At 46.6% G+C, this 19,303-nt stretch overlaps 1 protein-coding gene across 2 annotated transcripts in view; it reads right to left on the reverse strand.

The window, feature by feature from the left end:
- The window catches only part of SOCS7 (suppressor of cytokine signaling 7), a 53,324-nt gene extending 34,718 nt beyond the window's left edge, over positions 1-18,606 (reverse strand). The window contains exons 1-6 of one of the 2 annotated variants that reach the window (XM_010379354.2): positions 17,437-18,606; positions 8,789-8,853; positions 5,690-5,794; positions 5,147-5,248; positions 4,150-4,280; positions 2,510-2,678 (exon numbers count right to left, since the gene is read on the reverse strand). In XM_010379354.2, the coding sequence (XP_010377656.2) occupies positions 2,510-2,678; positions 4,150-4,280; positions 5,147-5,248; positions 5,690-5,794; positions 8,789-8,853; positions 17,437-18,428 (1,564 nt within the window). In that variant the 5' untranslated portion in view covers positions 18,429-18,606. The remainder of the gene's footprint in view (positions 1-2,509; positions 2,679-4,149; positions 4,281-5,146; positions 5,249-5,689; positions 5,795-8,788; positions 8,854-17,436) is intronic. The other variant, XM_030923704.1, reaches the window with a different exon arrangement.
- Positions 18,607-19,303: the final 697 nt, after the last annotated feature.

Below are 19,303 nucleotides of genomic sequence, written 5' to 3' on the forward strand. Positions count from 1 at the left end.
GGGATTACAAGCATGAGCCACTGCACCCGGCCAAGGTATCCATTTCTTATAGCAGCAATCTGGCACCCATATAAAAGCTGCATTTTCACTATGAGATTAAAAAGTATTTCACAATAAGGGCCGGGCGCGGTGGCTCAAGCCTGTAATCCCAGCACTTTGGGAGGCCGAGACGGGCGGATCACGAGGTCAGGAGATCGAGACCATCCTGGCTAACACGGTGAAACCCCGTCTCTATTAAAAAAATACAAAAAAGTTAGCCGGGCGAGGAGGCGGGCGCCTGTAGTCCCAGCTACTTGGGAGGCTGAGGCAGGAGAATGGCGTAAACCTGGGAGGCGGAGCTTGCAGTGAGCTGAGATCCGGCCACTGCACTCCAGCTCGGGCGACAGAGCAAGACTCCGTCTCAAAAAAAAAAAAAAAAAAAAAAAAAAAATTAGCTGGGCGTGGTAGTGCACACCTGTAATCCCAGCTACTTGGGAGGTTGAGGTACAAGAATTGCTTGAACCCGGCCAGACATGGTGGCTCACTCCTGTAATCCCAGCACTTTGGGAGGCCAAGGCAGGCGAATCACGAGGTCAGGAGTTCAAGACCAGCCTGACCAACACGGTGAAACCCAGTCTCTATTAAAAATACAAAAAATTAGCTGGGTGTAGTGGCAGGCACCTGTAATCCCAGCTACATAGGAGGCTGAGGCAGGAGAATCGCTTGAACCCGGGAGGTGGAGGTTGCAGTGAGCCGAGATCATGCCACTGCACTCCAGCCTGGTGACAGCGAGACTCTGCCTCAAAAAAAAAAAAAAAATTGTTGAACCCGGGAGACGGAGGCTGCAATAAGCCGAGACTGCGCTACTGTACTCCAGCCTGGGTGACAAAGTGAGATTCCATCTCAAAAAAAAAAAAAGTAATCAGAGAACCATTTGAAAGACCTCTCATTCCTGGCATCTTACCTATCAAAAACTTAAAGGTCAAGTATTTATTTATAATTCCCATGGCCTAGTCATTTGAATAGGTTTAACAAAATACTTCACTCTGAAAAGCTTTGTTTCATATTTTGTTTTTTGCTTGTGTATTTTCGTTTTTACAAACAGCAGAACAGGAGGCAGTCCCCCTCACCTACCCCACCTAGTTCATTCCCAGGTCACTGAATTGAAGTTCCTTTCTCTTCATGTTATCTCTAAGGTAGAAGTGGGTACAGAGGAAACCATGGACAAAGCTATGCTGACCTAAACAGCTACTTCCTGCCTTACAAGAGAACCAGGCAGTATGGGCTGAGAGTGGGGAAGATGCTGTGGCGCCTGAGAAGAGGCAGGACAGAGGCTCTTACCTCAGATGCAATGCCTCAGAGCATTCATTTAAGGTTGACCACCATGGGAAGATTGTGAGGGATGGGAAACAAATCCCTGAAACATCCCAAAGTTCTCTATGCTTTTTAAGTTTGTAGCATACACAGGTATTTTGACAAAGGATGTATTACCCAGCCTCAGAACCAATGACCATCACAAGTTTCTGGCCCAAGTTAAATACAGAATGTCTCGATACAAAGTCAGTCCAGAGAGCTGTGTTTAACAAGTCGGCTTTTAGGCATGACTGGCACATGAAGTACCACCTGATCACAAAGGAAGAGGTACCACTAGGAGGATGACAGATAATTTAAAGCATGTTGATCTCACAAACTCTTAGCATTTTAATGAATATTTCCTAAGAGACTACAACACTGACAAAAAGAGGAAATTATCACCATGCTGCCTGGGAGAAAGTGACTATCAGACAAAGAAATTCAGACACACCTGTAATCCCAGCCCTTTGGGAGGCCAAGGTGGGTGGATCACCTGAGGTCAGGAGTTCAAGACCAGCCTGGCCAACATGGTAAAACCCTGTTTCTACTAAAAATACAAAAATCAGCCAGGTGTGGTGGCACAGGCCTGTAATCCCAGCTACATGGGAGGCTGAGGCAGGAGAATCACTTGAACCCAGGAGGCGGAGGTTGCAGCGAGCTGAGATCGTACCACTGCACTCTAGCCTGGGCGACAGAGCAAGACTCTGTCTCAAAAAAAAAAAAAAAAGAAAAGAAATTCAGAACAGTTACAGGATCAACACTAAATTCTCCTCTTTGTATATGTGATTTAACAAAGTATCTCTAGATGATAAGTTTAATTCCAAACAAAGCTTGTGAGAATTTGCCTAATGGTCCTAGGTTCTTTCTTCCTTTTACCTAAAGAGTTTTACTGGCTCAATACTTGGCAGTCTCTCCAACAGTTTTATTCAGGCCCTCCTATTTAGGAGACAAGATGTTGCTGACAAGACTTTTAAATGCAACCCTTACTCTCCCTTCCCTACCCCCTCCATTTCTTCTAGTGACTGAAACAAGTGCCCATATCAATATTCAACTGAGTCTAAGATAATTTTTCCCCTATTCGTAGTTCCATTCCCATGAATCTCTTCCACAAAAAAGTCAGACAGCAAGGGCAGAGCAAGGCAAGGGGGGGGAAGAAGGCTCTCTTAGCATCTCTTACCTCTGTAGTGCTCCATTCTAGTGTGGTGGGTGATACCCTGCGATCGGAAACTGAGGCTCAGGATGTAACGAGGATCAGAACTGTCTCGTACCAGGAAAGAACCATCTGGTTTCCCTTTCAGCTTCATCTCTGCATCTTCCCAATTCATTGGCCCCCAATACCAACCACACTATCAAAGACAAGAAGCAGTCCACTAGTTATCAGGACAGAGAAATGTCAAAGTTTTCAGCACAATCTATCTTAACATGGGAGAACCCTCTGCATTCTCTCCAAAACATTTCAATAGGTAAAAGCCACTTACACGTGTCTCAACCATTAGCAATGAACATCACGCTCACTATACTTTTAGCCCTCCAAAGTAACAGAATAATAATTCTGGCCGTGAGCTGTGGCTCATGCCTGTAATTCCAGCACTTTGGAAGGCTGAGGTGGATGGATCACTTGAGGTCAGGAGTTCGAGACCGGCCTGGCCAACATGGTGAAACCCCATCTCTACCAAAAATACAAAAATTAGCTGGGTTTGGTGGCACATGCCAGTAATCCCAGCTATTCAGGAGGCTGAGGCAGAAGACTCGCTTGAACCTGGGAGGCGGAGGTTGCAGTGAGCTGGGATTGTACCACTGCACTGCACTCCAGCCTGGGTGACACAGTGAGACTATGTCTCAAAAAAAAAAAAAAAAAAAAAAAAAAAAAAAGGCTGGGGTGCAGTGGTTTACACCTGTAATCCCAGCGCTTTGGGAGGCCAAGGCAGGTGGCTCACCTGAGGTCAGGAGTTCGAGACAAGCCTGGCCAACATGGTGAAACCCCATCTCTACTAGAAATATAGTAATTAGCTGGGCATGGTGCTGGGCATCTGTAATCCCAGCTACTCGGGAGGCTGAGGCAGGAGAATTGCTTGAACCCAGGAGGCAGAGGTTGCAGTGAGCCGAGATTGCACCACTGCACTCCAGCCTGGGTGACAAGAGTAAAACTCAGTCCCAAAAACAAAACAAGACAACAACAACAACAACAAAAACAAAGAATAATAATTCCACAATTATGTTACCAAAGACCCTACCCAGAAAAGAAGAGGGAATTTGGTCAGTTAATCTATCAAAATCAGCTTAGACTGTAAACATTTCTCCAACAACCTTTATCATGTCCAAATTTTTTCCCCAAATTCAATTTTATTATATCTCATGGAATTAACAGCAGTAGCACACTGCTTTTGTCACTGTAAATATGGAAGAAAGTAAACTATTCTTCCTCTAAAAACAATAAATAGGGGCTGGGTGTGGTGGCTCATGCCTATAATCCTAGAGTTTTGGGAGGCAGAGGCAAGAGGATCACGTGGAGCCCAGGAGTTCAAGACCAGCCTGGGAAAAAGCAAGACCAGTCTCTACAAAAAATATAAATAAATTTTAGCTGGGCTTGGTCGTGCGTGCCTGTAGTCCTAGCTACTCAGGAGGCTGAGGCAGAAGGATCCTTTGGCCCAGGAGTTCAAGGCTACAGTGAGCTATGATTATGCCACTATCCCCTAGCCTGGGCAACAGAGTAAGACCCTGTCTCTAAAAATAAATAAACAAATAAATAAAGGTGTGCTCGGGTACAGAATTTAGCTAATGGGAGAAGTGACCTGCCAGTCCTTAGGTACCACCTACCTTCTCCAACTCTCGAAGGCTGGCTGCAAAGCTGCTCGAGTCAGGCCGATAGAGAGGACACTGGAGGTGCTGTGGGGGTTGGCTGTGCAGGGATTCAGCTGCTCGGATGGGAGCAATCCGGGGAAATGCATCTGCAGGGCAAGAGAGTGGTGGTCACCTGTTTACCCTCACTGCTCCCAACCACAAATAGACCCTCCCCCAAAAACAGAAATGCTAACTGAAGAGGGCAAGGCATTAGAAGCTAAGCTGGAAAGGGTAGAAGCCAAAGCAGTGGGAAAGAGCTGGATGGGCTGGAACAAAAAGCTGTGTGGGCTTGTGTAAGCTGTGAAGGATGGGTGGGGGCACTTAACCCCAGGAAAGGGGAGGGGAGCTGCTCACTAACCTGACTAAGGTGACTACTTCAGGGGCTTCACCAGCCTAGAGCGATTCCAACTTCTCCCACCTCGAAGTGAAGTGCCGATAAGGCAGCCTTGGAAATAGTGACTCGCTTACTTGCCCAGGAAGAGTAATGATTTTGCCAGGCAAGTAGAAAAGAATGCTGATTTCATTCATTTTATTCCTTGGGTACTGGTAGCTGGCAAAGCAGGTGTGGGCTACTGAATGCTTATTTACAAGGCTGCAGTAAATACTAAAAGCTTAGAATAACCACAGAACCTTGAAAACCAGCAACATATTAAACCTCACTATCCTGAAATTAAGGCAGTTTCTTAAGTGATATCTACTCAAGGATTGCAAAACAGTCTCAGCAGCAAAGAGATGAAAAATTCAGTAGTCTTTTATCCCTAACAAAAATCAGATTGACCTCCATAAAGAAAACGGGTTAGGAAAACCAGTTCTCGGCCTCATTTCCAAGGAGTCTGGTACAGCCAAGGGGAAAAGAGTTAAACTTTCTACTAAGCTATTATTTCCATAAATAGATTTCTCCCATCCTTCTATGGTACAAAGTATCACTCTGTACTCCCAACTCTTACAAGTCTTGCCTCTAAACTAAGCTAACCTGGGGCATGGGGTGGAGGAGGCGGAGGTAGGGGGAAAGACTGCAAGGAAGACCCCATCGGAGCCACAAGGACAGATGTAGGCAGCGTCCCACTGATATCATCTAGAAGAGAGAACAAAAGCAAGAGGTTCAGAAATGTGAGCACAGAATGAGCACAGTGAAGGCAGAGGAGAGGGAGAAGGACTATCAGGCTGCCCTCTGGGGCAGGATGGCCCAACCTTCACCCAGTCTTTTTGGACAGAGGGCAACAATCACCTTACTCTGGTTTGCTTTTGGAAAGCAGGGTAGTAAGGATATTCCTAATGCAGCCCAATAGCAGTGGGTTCAAGGCAAGATAAATGTAAATCGAATTAATATATGCACAGTATTGCAGCATGCAGGTGAGACCCATTTAATTGCTTAGGGAGATGATGGGGTACTGAGAAAGAGCTAGGAAATAATTAAGTCATCATCAGAAACCCAGAAGCGTGGTCGGCCAGCAAAGAACAAGTCCCTGTAGCTCACCCTCCCACTAGGCAAGAAGGAGAGGGGAAGAAACTATACCTAGGAGGCTGAGGCTTCTTCTTGGAGGAGGAGGGGGAGTTGGAGGGTGTGGAGAGGTCAGGCCCCGCTGAGAAATGTCCACATCCACAAGCGACACAGTTTCACCTGAGGGATTCATGGTGCAAGCAAGTTACAGAAGCGCCTTGCCCAAAGCTGACACAGAAAGCAAAGGGAAGCAAAGGGCAAGCAGGCAAGGCTGGGGGTCTGCTGCTCTCAGAAAGCTCAAAACCTAATGCCCCCAGGGCTGAAATCACCCCAACACCAGGAAGTCAATTTTAAAATTCTATCATTAAACCTTGGCCCTGTTAAGGGTCAAGGATTCTTTAGGACAAAACCATGGGACTGACAGTGGAAAACCATCTAATTCTGGTTCTGTCACTAACTTACAACGTACCCTCAAACAAGAGGTCTTCTTTATCCAATGGAACCCACACCATTTATTTTTTCAGAACTGTGTATCAATTTCTGCCTTAGGAAGCAAGCCAAGTGGCTTGTTATATGCCCAAACAGACATGGAAAGCAAAGGCCAGAAAACCTAAGAACTGCACGGTAAGCAGAATACAGAAAAAGTTCCCAATGTTAGTCCTAACTTCTTCCTAGAGGGCAGTCCACATCTTAATTTTCCAGAGTATTCACGCATAAGAGAATCTACCTGAATAAGATACCGGTTCTTAATAGCTAAGGCTACAAAGGCCGAAAGTACAATTTATATTCCTAAAAATTAACTACTTTCACAGTCAGACAAAAGTCAGATAATCTAAGAGGCAGCTTCTCCATAGGAACTTGGTGGGAGGAGGCACATGGCCTCTCTTCTTCCCAGCATGTCATGCAGTTCTGTTCCCTGCCATATATAAGACTCCTTGCCACCCAACTCTGTCTATTCCCTCTCCACTTGAGTCATGAGAGGATGAAGGGTATTTTATTAATATTAACACAAGCTGATAGCCAGGAATAGGGTTATTTTGGCAGGCCTGATCCACAGGTCAGAACTCAGAATTTCTCTAATTTAGACCTTAGGGTATTCCTTCCAACATCTTTTTTTAATTCAGGGCTGAATGAATCCCTCAGCTAGTATTTTAATGTTTCCCCATTAAGAAAATGAGGTGACCAATATTTACCAAAAGGGAAGAAACTGGATTTTCAGAACCTAAATACACAGTTTTTACAAAGGTCTTGAATACTAATTAAACAAACAGAAAAGCTCTTCTAAAAGTCATCAGTGAGACCGGGTGCAGTGGCTCACGCCTGTAATTCCAACACTTTGGGAGGCCAAGGTAGGCGAATCACTTGCACTCAGGAGTTCAAGACCAGCCCGGGCACCATCGTAAGACCCCGTGTCTCCACAAAAATAAAAAAATTAGTCAGGTATGGTGGTGCATGCCTGTAGTCCCAGCTATTCTAGAGGCTGAGGTGGGAGGATCATTTGAGTCTAGGAAGTCGAGGCTGCAGTAAGCTGAGACTGCACCACTGCACTCCAGCCTGGGAGACAAAATGAGGCCCTGTGTCAAAAATAAACAAACAAAAGTCATCAGTGAAAGTTCTAGAAAACTGGTACCAGACTCACCACACAGCTTGGTAATTGAGAGCCTGGCTGCCCAGAGCAATGCAATGGGGCCAGACAAGCATGTTTCCTGACAGGCCAGAGCAGTCTAGACTGTTGGTAGGGCACTTAACATAAAGGATGTCATTCCAGAGGGCTGAGGCTGACCTGAACCTCAAACTACAAATGTAGGTAGCGTTCCTTTTTTTTTCAGACAAGAGTCTAACTCTGTCGCTCAGGCTGGAGTGCAGTGGCAAAATCTCTGCTCACTGCAACCTCAGCCTCTCAGGTTCAAGTGATTCTCCTGCCTCAGCCTCCCGAGTAACTGGACTACAAGGTATGCAGCACCATGCCCAGCTAATTTTTTGTATTTTTAGTAGAGACGGAGATTCACACCATGTTGGCCAGGCTGGTCTGAAACTCCTGACCTCAGGTGATCCGCTCACTTCAACCTCCCAAAGTGCTGGGATTACAAGCCTAAGCCACTGTGACCGCGACCAGCCATGTTCCTTACTTTAAGGAGGAAACAACTATTAACTAGAAAGACATGCTATCACAACATAAGATTTTTAAATTCTGGGCTTGGATAAGAACAGAGACCTCCTTCTCCACTACAGTAGATGTCTATACAGGTACCAATTCACTTGTTTTGACAGTTCACAGCAGTCTACCCAGCTGCAGGTCTCATTGGCCTGCTTAACATTTTCCTGGAAGCATCCATGCCCAAATCATATGTCTTCCAATCACCTTTTTGAGGGACATTATATCCAAAGGAGTTTGAGATTGGGATTTTTTTTTAAAGGCTTCTCAGTCATAACCAATGAGAAGTACTCAGTTTCTGAGACACGGGCAGTGTGGCAAAGCCCCACTTTTCTACAGCTTATTCACGCAGGAGCTTCACATGTGACTGACATAATAGAAGGCCTCCATCTCTGAAAAAGCTTCCTACGAAATGAGAAGGCAGTTACCCATCATCCAAAGGAGATTTCTACAGCCTTCCTAGTTTAGCAACTGTGTTCCCTGCTGCAAGAGGGCAGACTTAAATTAGCTACAATAAAGAACTCTAACAGCTGCAGGAACTGCAAGCCCCTAAAAAGACAAGAGCTCATGTAATCCCCTCTGCCCAAAAAAGTCTTCAAAAATAGACCAGACAATCATGGATCATTTTTATGAGATAACCCATGAACTCCCTTGGAAGCAGAGACAGAAACTGTATGACTTCTAGAGAGTCTTTTATGCACTGTGAGCCCATAAATTTGTAATTCCTAGTTTTAATTTATATGTGATGACCCTGAACTAAGCACTGCATAACTGCTAGGGCCACCCAGGTCACCCAATTACCAACAAGCAGCCTTTACCTCCAACTATAAAGCATCCAAAGTCAAGAACACATTCCATACCATAAAAATAGCCTCATCTCAAACCCACTAAGCATGGAATGAAGGAAATAACTGCAGACACGCCTACAGCTCCCTGTGACGCATCTGCAAGTGTGTCCCAACAGGTCTCAGAACACCCCTATTTTCAGATGTCAGAAGACAGAAAGATATTACCCTTACCTGTGAACAGGGGGCTGAAGGAGACTGGAGAAAAGGCACTTTGAGTTCTTGTCAACCTGGGTTTCCTAGGGAGTGAGAAAGCAGAGAGGGAATAGAGGGGAGAAATGAACACATATGCATTTAAGTCACCACAACACTCAGTTCCAGATGCACTGAAAAATAAAGCAAACCCTAGTCGTTGTCAGCAACACTCTTGTAATAAAGCATAAAATAAAGGGGAAGAAGGAAATAATTAAAGCAATTCCTTAAATAGATTTGGCTACAGAATTCACCAGCCTACAAAGCAATGAGAAATCCCTTTGGAGCTCACCATACCCAGTACACTAAAAGAGTAAAACACCTTGAGTGGTAATTAGCAAGTCCATTTCAAGAGGAAGGAAGTCTGATGCAGAGCTAGCTTCCATCTGGGAGCCAAGAAAAAGGCTCTTGACCTGAACAAGCACCAGCTCAGAGCAGATTTTCCCTCTGGGCTTGCCTGTAGGATAGGTCGTTCCAAAGTGAACCAGGGAACAGATTCTGACCTGAGAATAGCACTGCAGGATGCACATGCAGTCTTCAACCTTGAAGACCTCTGATTTCTGCACAATTGCCCCAAGGCATGAGTCAAAGCCATCAGCTACTAAGTGGGCCTCCTCAGATTAGTGGCTCTGCCTAGCACCCAAGAAGAGGGCCCATTCCTCTCTCTGAGCTGCCACTCACACGGCCCTCCCCATGACTTCTTGATTCCAGGGAACCAGTCTGAAAACCCAGATCTTTTGGTTAATATACCAAAGATCACTTCTTACCACACTTTCAAGTGGCTTTTCAGCAATAAATGAAAGAAACTCAAAAGACTCCAACGAACACATTATGGCCAGAAGTGTGTTAAACTCAAAAAACTCACCTCAGAATGACTGAACTTGTCGAGGTGATAGAAATATAATATATGCTGGCTGAGCACGGTGTCTCATGAGGTCAGGAGATCAAGACTATCCTGACTAACACGGTGAAACCCCATCTCTACTAAAAATACAAAAACTTAGCCGGGTGTGGTGGCGGGCACCTGTAATCCCAGCTACTCGGGAGGCTGAGGCAGGAGAATGGCATAAACCCGGGAGGTGGAGCTTGCAGTGAGCTGAGATCGCCCCTCTGCACTCCAGCCTGGGCGAGAGTGAGACTCCGTCTCAAAAAATAAAAATAAAAAATAAAAAATAAAAATATGCTATATGCTGGCTGGGCACGGTGGCTCACACCTGTAATCCCAGCACTTTGGGAGGTCGAGGTGGGCAAATCACAAGGTCAGGAGTTCGAGACCAGCCTGGCCAATACGGTGAAACCCCATCTCTACTAAAAATACAAAAATTAGCTGGGTATGGTGGCGTGCACCTGTAATCCCAGCTACTCAGGAGGCTGAGGTAGGAGAACTGCTTGAGCCTGGGAGGTGAAGGTTGCAGTGAACCAAGATCACACCACTGCACTTCAGCCTGGGTGACAGAGTGAGACTCCATCTCAAAAAAAAAAAAAGAAAAGAAAAGAAATATGCTATATGCTGATGATGGTAGAGATTATGATGACTATATATAAATTTGTCAAAATGAATAGAGCTGGACACTTAAAAGGGTAAATTTTGCAGTATATAAATTATACCTCAGGCCCGGTGCAATGGCTCACACCTGTAATCCCAACACTTTGGGAGGCTGAGGTGAGTAGAATGCTTGAGCACAGGAATTCGTGACCAGCCGGGGCAACATGGTGAAACTTTGTCTCTACAAAAAATACAAAAATTAGCTGGGCATGGTGTACACCTCTAGTCCCAGTTACTCAGGAGTGTGAGGTGGGAGGATCACCTGAACCTGGGAAGGTCAAGGCTGCAGTGAGTCATGACTGAGCTGCTGCATTCCAGCCTGGGTGACAGAGTGAGACCCTGTCTCAAAAATAAATAAATAAATAAATAAATACTTATTTATTTATTTTTTATTGTTAACAATAAAACAGACTTAAAGAAAATCGTACCCCAGAATTGAGCGCCTGTCTCCTAGCATTGTAGCTGGCTCACCTTCCAAAAATACTCTTACCCAAAGGTCTAAATAGAACTTAAACTCTTTTCAACTATAAATTGCACCAATAGAGGGGCAAAAGCAAAGAAAATCCAAAATGAAATTCTATTTTAAATTATTTGATTTCAGAAGATGTTTATGCATTTATGTTTTAACATCGATGTCTGAGCTTCTCAGAATTCACTTCAAACAAAATTCTAAAACCATACCATGAAGATCTTATTCAGAAAGAGCTGAAACCCTGGTCCGTCTTTCTCTTGACCTAGCTTTACATTCCCTTGGCAACCTCTTCCATACTTGAGGGGTCTGATGATCACGCTCACTATGAATATTCCACCCACAGCACCCACAGGAGAGGTGGCTACATAAAAATAAGATACGGCCACACAGTTTCTTTGCTCATAAAAGTGGCTCATGACTACAGCTTAGTTCCAACAATCCAGAGGACTGGAATGCAATGTTAATTCCACTGGACATGAACTTTAGGACTGCTGAAGAGCTTCCAAGCTGATTTTTATTTGATAACTTGTGGGTACAACATTTAACCCAGCAAGTAGAAACCTAAAGCACTGGCCTTTCAAAAGGTTCACACCTCAGCCATTTGGCCGTTTGCCTCTTTTCAAAGGAAGCTGCATTACTCTGCCATCTGCCCATGCTGGGGACGAGTCTCTTCAGTGCCAAGCACTGAAGAACGGCAGGACCCAAATGCACACATCTTGCGGAGGCCTTCTCACTTCAGCTCATCTCCCCCGCCCCCGGCATTTTGAAGAAGAAAAATCATAGTTTCTAGGATCTAGAAAAAGAAAAACATCTGAATCCAGGGAGAGCTGTTCGAGAGTGCCAGAATGGTTTTTCCTGGCAAATAAGGGGGCCTCATGGCTGGATGCTTGGAAAGGTAAAAGGTCTAAAGTCTAGGAGGCTAAAAGGCTACTAATAAATAGGCATGCTTCTTTCTCTCTTGGGAAGACAAGCCTAACTACAAACCCAAAGCAGTATCTGTCTCAAGGATCCTGAGAGCATTCTAATGGCAGTCATTCATGAAACCACCAATCTAGATGACTATAAAAAAAACAACAACAAAGCAAGGTACTGATTAACATAAAATTGAGGATGGTGGTTACCAGGGGATAAGATGTAATTAGAAAGCAACACTCTTCAAAGGTACTGATAACATTCTATTCATTAAGTTTAGTGAAGGGTACCTATGCTTGTATTTTATTATTATTAAAAGACATACACTTTATATATCCCCTTTTGTATACATGAACCATTTGGAATAATAAAAGGCCATTCTAAGCTGACACACTATATTTTGGAGACCAATATAATGGAATTTCAGATAATATTTTAAACTAACCCTCTATACTACATTCCCATGTTATTTATTCTTCCCCAGATCACCTCAACAAGCATTAGGGTGCAACGTTATACCCCTGTAACTTTGCCAGTAGGCCACTTTCATCTTAGCAGCAACAAAGACTGGAGGAGTAGGGTGGGATAAAACAGCATTTGGTGGGCTGTGCTTCAGGTGACACAAAAGGACAGGGCAGAAGGCCTCAGGCAAAGGTCTTTGAGACTAGCAGTCCTTTGTGTCAGCTAAGTTACTGCCTATGCTGTAGGTAAGAAAAAAACAGGATGCCTCTGTCCATTTCTACCCTGCAAATTATTAACTGTACTACAACAGATTTATGGGATAAAGGAGTTAAAAGCATTAGATTAGACAGAACAACAACACATAGACATAACCATTGGCCGGTTTTCAAATTCTTTGAAACCTAAAATAAAAACAGTGAAATAATGATAACCTATTTGCTCATAAGTCCCCTGTACTGATGCCCTAAGACTTACACACGTCCTTTTCTAAAGTAACTTCCAAACTAGGATGTCCAAATACCAGATTTTATGGCTCCAATGCACCTCTGCCCCTGCTAAAGCACACAGTGCCAAGACAGCCAGCCTGTGCCATTTCCAACACGTCATAAGCCAGTGTCTGTTCATGTGCTACAGGCACAAAAACCATGTGTTCATTTTTAGTTCCAATACACAGACATCTGTGCAGCAAGGTCAGATCCAAAACTCCATCATAAACCCACTAAAGAACCTATAGAGGGAACTTCCAGGGAAAAGCCAAGAGGCACGGTCCAAGGTCTAAAACCTTAGAAATGATGTTGGCAGAGAGAATGTTAAGGAGTGAGAAGCACGGCATGGGACTCAAATGGACAGAGATTTTTTTTAAGCCCAGGAGTTCATTCTAAAAGAGAGCTGCCAACCGCAACCACTTCATGGAAAAAATAGTTAAAAAGATCAACATTGTGTGGACCCAAAACCCAAACATAAAATCAGAACTTCCTCAACACACCATAAAATCATTTTGCTCTCAGCATGTCATGCTATTACTCAAAAAGACCCCTTTAGACCTGAAGACCCAAGGATACAGTGAAAAAGGTTTCTCACGTCTGCCAGGTCTGTCCACGACAGCAGGGCCCCAAACGGATGCCAAAACAGCCTGCCTCTCTTTCCAGAATTCTATCTTTCCACCCCCCACCAAATAAATAGATAGGAAACCACTATAGAACCATCCTCCATTTCTCCACCTCACTACCATGAAGACGGCCAGTAATAGCCTCATCTGTTAACCTGGTAAAAAACAAATCTTGAAAAGTGAACAAGGTACCTATTTCCAACCAAGTGTGTATTACGTGATGATTCAAAATGGTCAGATCAAATTAGATCTCTCACCAAATCCAAAGGAAGGCAATCAGTTCAACATATGAGAAACAGACATGGGAACTCCACTGGTTTTCCTGAAATAGCAATGCTAGATTACACTGAGGACCACAGGCATCAAGCCCAGCTCTTTGAATTCCAACATATGTGTGTTATAAGCCCTAGCCCAGTTCCCCAGAACAGAAACCTGATTAGTTGCTGGGCCCATTTCTTTCTTTCTTTCTTTTTTAAAGAGATGGAGTCAGCTGGGCGCGGTGGCTCTAGCCTGTAATCCCAGCACTTTGGGAGGCTGAGGTAGGCGGACTGCCTGAGCTCAGGAGTTTGAGACCAGCCTGGGCAACACGGTGAAATGCAGTCTCTACTAAAATACAAAAAATTAGCCAGGCGTGGTGGTATGCACCTGTAGTCCCAGCTACTCGGGAGGATGAGGCAGAAGAATTGCTTGAACCTGAGAGGCGGAGGTTGTAGTGAGCCAAGATTGGGCCACTGCGCTCCAGCACGGACGACAGAGCGAGACTACGTCTCCCCAAAAAAAAAAAAAAAAAAAAAAAGAGAGAGAGACGGAGTCTGGCTCTGTTGCCCAGGCTGGAGTGCAATGGCACATCATTGCTCACTGTGCCCTTAAACTCCTGGGCTCAAGTAATCCTCCTGCCTCTGCCTTCCAAGTATTGGGACTACAGGTGCGCACTACCACACCCAATTGGTGAACCCATTTCTTACCTTGCTTAAAAAGAGTTACCTAAGTTGGCCGGGGGTGGTGGCTCATGCCTGTAATCCCAGCATTTTGGGAGGCCAAGGCAGGCAGATCACCTGAGGTCAGGAGTTCGGGACCAGTCTGGCCAACATGGCAAAACTCCAGCTCTACTAAAAACTAAAAATTAAAAAATTAGCCGGGCATGATCGTGTGCCCCTGTAATCCCAGCCACTGGAGAGGCTGACGCAGGAGAATCGCTTGAACCCGGGAGGCGGAGGTTGCAGTAAGCCAAGATCGTACCACTGCACTCCAGCCTGGGCCACAGAGCAAGACTCCACCTCAAAACAAAAAACAAATCTCTAAACTAACTCATACTACACTGAAGACAATATATCCATGTAGGTCCACTTACCAGACTCAAAAGCAACTAAAAGGAAGTTTTGCTTAGTGCTAAAATGTGGGAATTGTTAAACCTTCTAAAATGATTGTAAGAAGGCAGATGTTGAGAATAGCAAAGGGAATTATGCCCAGAGGTTACTGTAAAAGTCCCAAATTGTATAGCAAAGACTGTAGAAGCCCATAATTAACTCCAATCAACAATGAGGACAAAGGCATATACCCTTTGGCAAAAGACTGAAATTTCTCACCACTTCCAGGTCCTACCAATCAAAACAAGAGAAAAGCTAAAAATCCAAACTCATCCTCCCACTATTGCGGACTTAGGAGGTGCAGATCCACAGAAATCACAACTACCCTGGCCAGACTCACCAAGTTTCTCACAGCTGCGAGGCTGCCAGCAAGACTGGCACATAGTAAGCTGTGGAAAAGCTCACAAGCAGCACCAAATCCTAAGCATTAAAAAATTTACCAGCTCAGTCTTATTACTTATCTTCTAAAAAGCACAAACTATTCCATCTAGATTTCTCTTCTCAACAATCTATTCTTATAAGGACAGGAACAAGACAGTCAACACTCACCCATTTTACAGATGGGGGAAAAAGGGAAGCATGAAGACAACAAATTTGGTCATCTCCCAGCTGATGTTCGAGTTTACATGGAATCTAGACTTTCACATTCTCTATACAGCATGCTGCCTCCAAACAGCAGTCAACCAAACGTTTATACACAAATACCTAGCTCTTCTCCAATTCATCAAAAAAAGCCCTTGGACCAAAAAATGTAATTCTCCAGTGCCCTGAACTAAGCTTCTTTGCAAAGCTACAGCCCAATTTGCTCTGCGGCAGAAATCTGTATTGTGCTTAGTGTGAGGGTGGGTGGCAGAGCAGCCAATGACCATTAAATTCTGCTTCCAAAGGCAAAAAACCGTATAATGTTATATGCCTTTTCCTCTTCCTAATCTGTTAGACGTAGCAGCTAATTTCACGCCACACCTCATATTTGGCATCTCTGGAATCTCAGATGAACTCCTGGTCAACATGGAACAAAGGCAAGACAAACCACAAGAAAATTAGCAACCTATCCTATGTCATTACCCATAGCTTTAATCCCGCCCTCCCCTGCATCTGATGTAAATTTCATCTGTGCTGGTAAGTGGAGCATTGAATACAGAGCCTACCACAAAAAAACTGTTTCAGCAGCCACACACTTTTCAAGATCTGAACTCCCAGCATGAATTCACTAGGAGGCAAAGGCAGAAACACTGGCCTACCTAAAGGGGCAACACACTGATTTCTTCAGAAAGTTTGGATTTGGCCTGATCCCCAAAACAAGTCCATGGCACAGCTGTTCAGAAAGGGCAAGAAAGCCAAATCCACCCAACATTTTCTTCTTGGAGTACCCAAGTTCCCTTGAAAACAGAAGTCCATGAATGAGTGGTTCCCAGTCAGGATCAACTGGGGAGTTTTTAAAAAATTCAAACTCTTAGGCTTTTCAAAAAGCTCCCCAAGTGATCCTAGTTCACGGTAAGGTTATCCATTTATACCTGTTCTTTAGCTTTGGTTTATGGCTGCCGGTATGTCTCAAGAATCCATCACGTAAACCACAACAAAACCAATTCCAATCTTTCTGAGAACCCGCTCAAAGAAGTACAAACCACAATGGCAGTTACAACATGGTAACTCATTTCACTGACACCAAAGTTGACAGCTTTGTAAACCAACGCTACAGATCTAACACTGGATGCCAAAGATCAGTCCACCCCTCAGAAATGCAGGAAAAAAACTCAATGCCTACGTTTGGAATTTTCATCAACTGGCCTAGAACTCATGTACCTGTCTCTACCTTGTCTATGACTTACTGGTACTTAGAATTCTCAAATGGCCTTGAGAGAGCACAAAACTATTTTCTCGAGACAGGCTCTCACTCTGTCACGCAAACTGGAGTACAGTGGCATGATCACTATTCACTGCAACCTCCGCCTCCTGGGCTCAAGTGATCCTCCTGCCTCAGCCTCCTGAGTAGCTGAGACCACTCCCGGCTAATTTTTTATTTATTTTTTGTAGAGATGAGGAGCTTTTTTTTTTTTTTTTTTGGTAGAGATGGGGTTTCACATGTTGCCCAGGCTGGTCTCAAACTCCTGAGCTCAGGTTATCCGCCATCCTCAGCCTCCAAAGTGCTGGGATTACAGGTGTGAGCCACTGTGCCGGGTCTATTTTCTATTCTCACAGACAGTGGTCAGCACCCAAATTTGATATGCCAAGTTCATCTAAGGGAACAACCAGGAAAACATTAAAACTTTGAACAGATGTCCAATTGATTGCTGGCCTACAATTGCATTTGAAGATTCTCCTGTCATTTGCATGCACGAGTGTAAAGGGGGGTGCGGTGCTGGTACACAGAATAAGCAAGGCGGTCAAGATGCAACACCAGCTTTTTGCCCCAAAGGCCAAACATTTCCAGCAATCTCCCTTCCAGGGATAATGGCACACAGCCGCCTTGGAAAAACTTAAAAAGCTATGCCAGGGTGGGAATGGGGGGATGGTCTGAAACCATCTTCCAACAAGAGATGCAAACCAGCTGAGAAGTGTCATGGAGTGTGCACTCTTTAAGAGTGAAAGCTGTTTCCACAATTAGCTCTGACCTTATGCGAGATGTTATCACCTTTGGTACCAAGTCTCTGCCTCCTCCTGAAGACCCTATCTTAAGAACTGTCAGGATCGCGGTAGCAATAGATAAAAAGGGAAACCTAACAAGAAAAGGAAGTTTGTCGGCCAGCCCCCCGCCGGTCTCACCTCCCTGCGTCCAGCTCCCGGCCCGCAGAACCTCCCATGTCTGTTAGGCTCGCAGCTGAAGCAGCCAGCTCTCCAGAAGGCCTCTTGCCGGTCCCATCCCCACCGCCGGAGCCACCGTTGCAGCTCTTGGTGCGAAAGAGGCGACTGAGGCGGATTTTGAAGGAGCCCTTCCGAGAAGGACCCGCGAGTGGCCGGAGGGGCCCGGGAGGAGGCGGAGGCGGGGGAGGTTGCTGCTGCTGCTGCTGCTGCTGCTGCTGCTGCTGCTCCCCTCTACTCAAGCGCCCCAGAGGGACCAAGTCCTGCAGCGGGAAGGGCACCGGAGGTAATTCAGGGCCTGGGGGCTGCAGCAGAAGCCGGCCGCCCCCTCCTCCTCCGCGACCCGGGCTGCTGAGCTCCTCTTCCGAGCAGCTGTTAGTCTCCAGGCTCTCGGCCTCCGATTCCAAGCCCTCCAGGACTAGCAGCGCGTCGCTCGTTTCCGTGGGGTCCTCCCCGGCCTGCGGGGCGACAGCAGGCGGCTGGGGCTGCGGAGGGGGCGGCTGAGGGGGACACGGGCACGGGCAGCAACCCCCACCGACTGTCTTGACCCCCGGCCCTGCCGGCTGCCCGAGCCCCAGAGCCGCCAACTGCGCCTCTAGTCCAGCCGCCGGGCCCCAGGTCCGCTCGAGCGCCAAGCCCGGCGGCAGGGCCTTGGGGTCCAGGGCACAGCGGTGCCGGGGACACAGCAGTTCCGAGGGTCCCGGCTCCGGGGCCGCCTCCACGTCCTCCTCCTCCGGCGGCCGACCCACGTTGCGGAACACCATCAGCTGCGGCGGCCGGGAGCCCCGCGGGCCGGGCCGCGCAAGGAAGGGTGGCGGCGGGGGGCCATGGCCCGGGGGCGGCGGCGGCGGGCCTGGCTCGGGGGCCGCCTCTCCATAGCCAAGGAGGCGGCTCAGGACGCGGTACGAAGCGGCCGCCGCCGCCGCCTCGCCATCCCGGAGCTCGGCCCCCTGCATCGGGGAGAGAGAGGGAGGAGGGCGGGCGGCTGGAAGCCGGGCTGGGGTGGGGACTAGGCCGGGCCCGGCCGGAGCCCCGCCCGCCGCGGCCCCCGGAGCGACAGAGCTAACGGCCGCCGCGGCCTCTGCCTCATAGAGGGGGGCGGGGGACGCGCGGAGCCCAGCGCGAGCCCAGGCCGCGCTCTGCCACCGCCGAGCACCGCCCACCAAGGCGACGTCACTTCCGGAAGGGCTTAGCCACGCCGCTTTCCCCAGGGCGTGCTCGCGCTGGCCTCCACGGCGAGTGACGTCGCGCGCGCCCCCGGCCGCTATTGGCGGTGAACTGTCTGTCGGCTAGCGTTGGTCTCCTTTCCCAGCCCTTGCTTTTCACTTCCTGGGCTCCCAGGCCCAGGCCATCCCATTCGGTAGAATGGAGAGGCCTTGGAAACCATGGTCTGTCCTGGGAGAGAGCCGCTGGCCTTGGAAGCACATATGGTTCTCCCATCTATGCCGCTTTGCGATGTGTGACCTTGGCTGAGTCATTTCATCATTAATCTGTATCTCCCTCCTGGCACCCAGTGACTGTTTGTGGAATCACTACATGAATCGTGTTCTAGACCCAGTGCTGTACTAATAAATGTGTAACAACCAGCTCTCTGGGGGGAGAAAGGGAATGTATGCACATATATAGGTACATAAATTTGTCGTTAAGTTTTACTGACATAAAGGATGTGTAGTTCACAATTTACAAATAACAGCAAATTGGCAAATTCCATATAACTCTTTCTCACAGAATGCTTTCATTGATTTTTGCCAAACTCTGATATAGGTAGACAAACTGATTGCAGTTGACCAAGGAGTGTAATTGTAAACCTGAATGTTGGTTGATACAAGTG

The sequence above is a fragment of the Rhinopithecus roxellana genome, chromosome 19 (assembly GCF_007565055.1).
Source record: "Rhinopithecus roxellana isolate Shanxi Qingling chromosome 19, ASM756505v1, whole genome shotgun sequence".
NCBI classification, from domain to species: Eukaryota; Metazoa; Chordata; class Mammalia; order Primates; family Cercopithecidae; genus Rhinopithecus; species Rhinopithecus roxellana.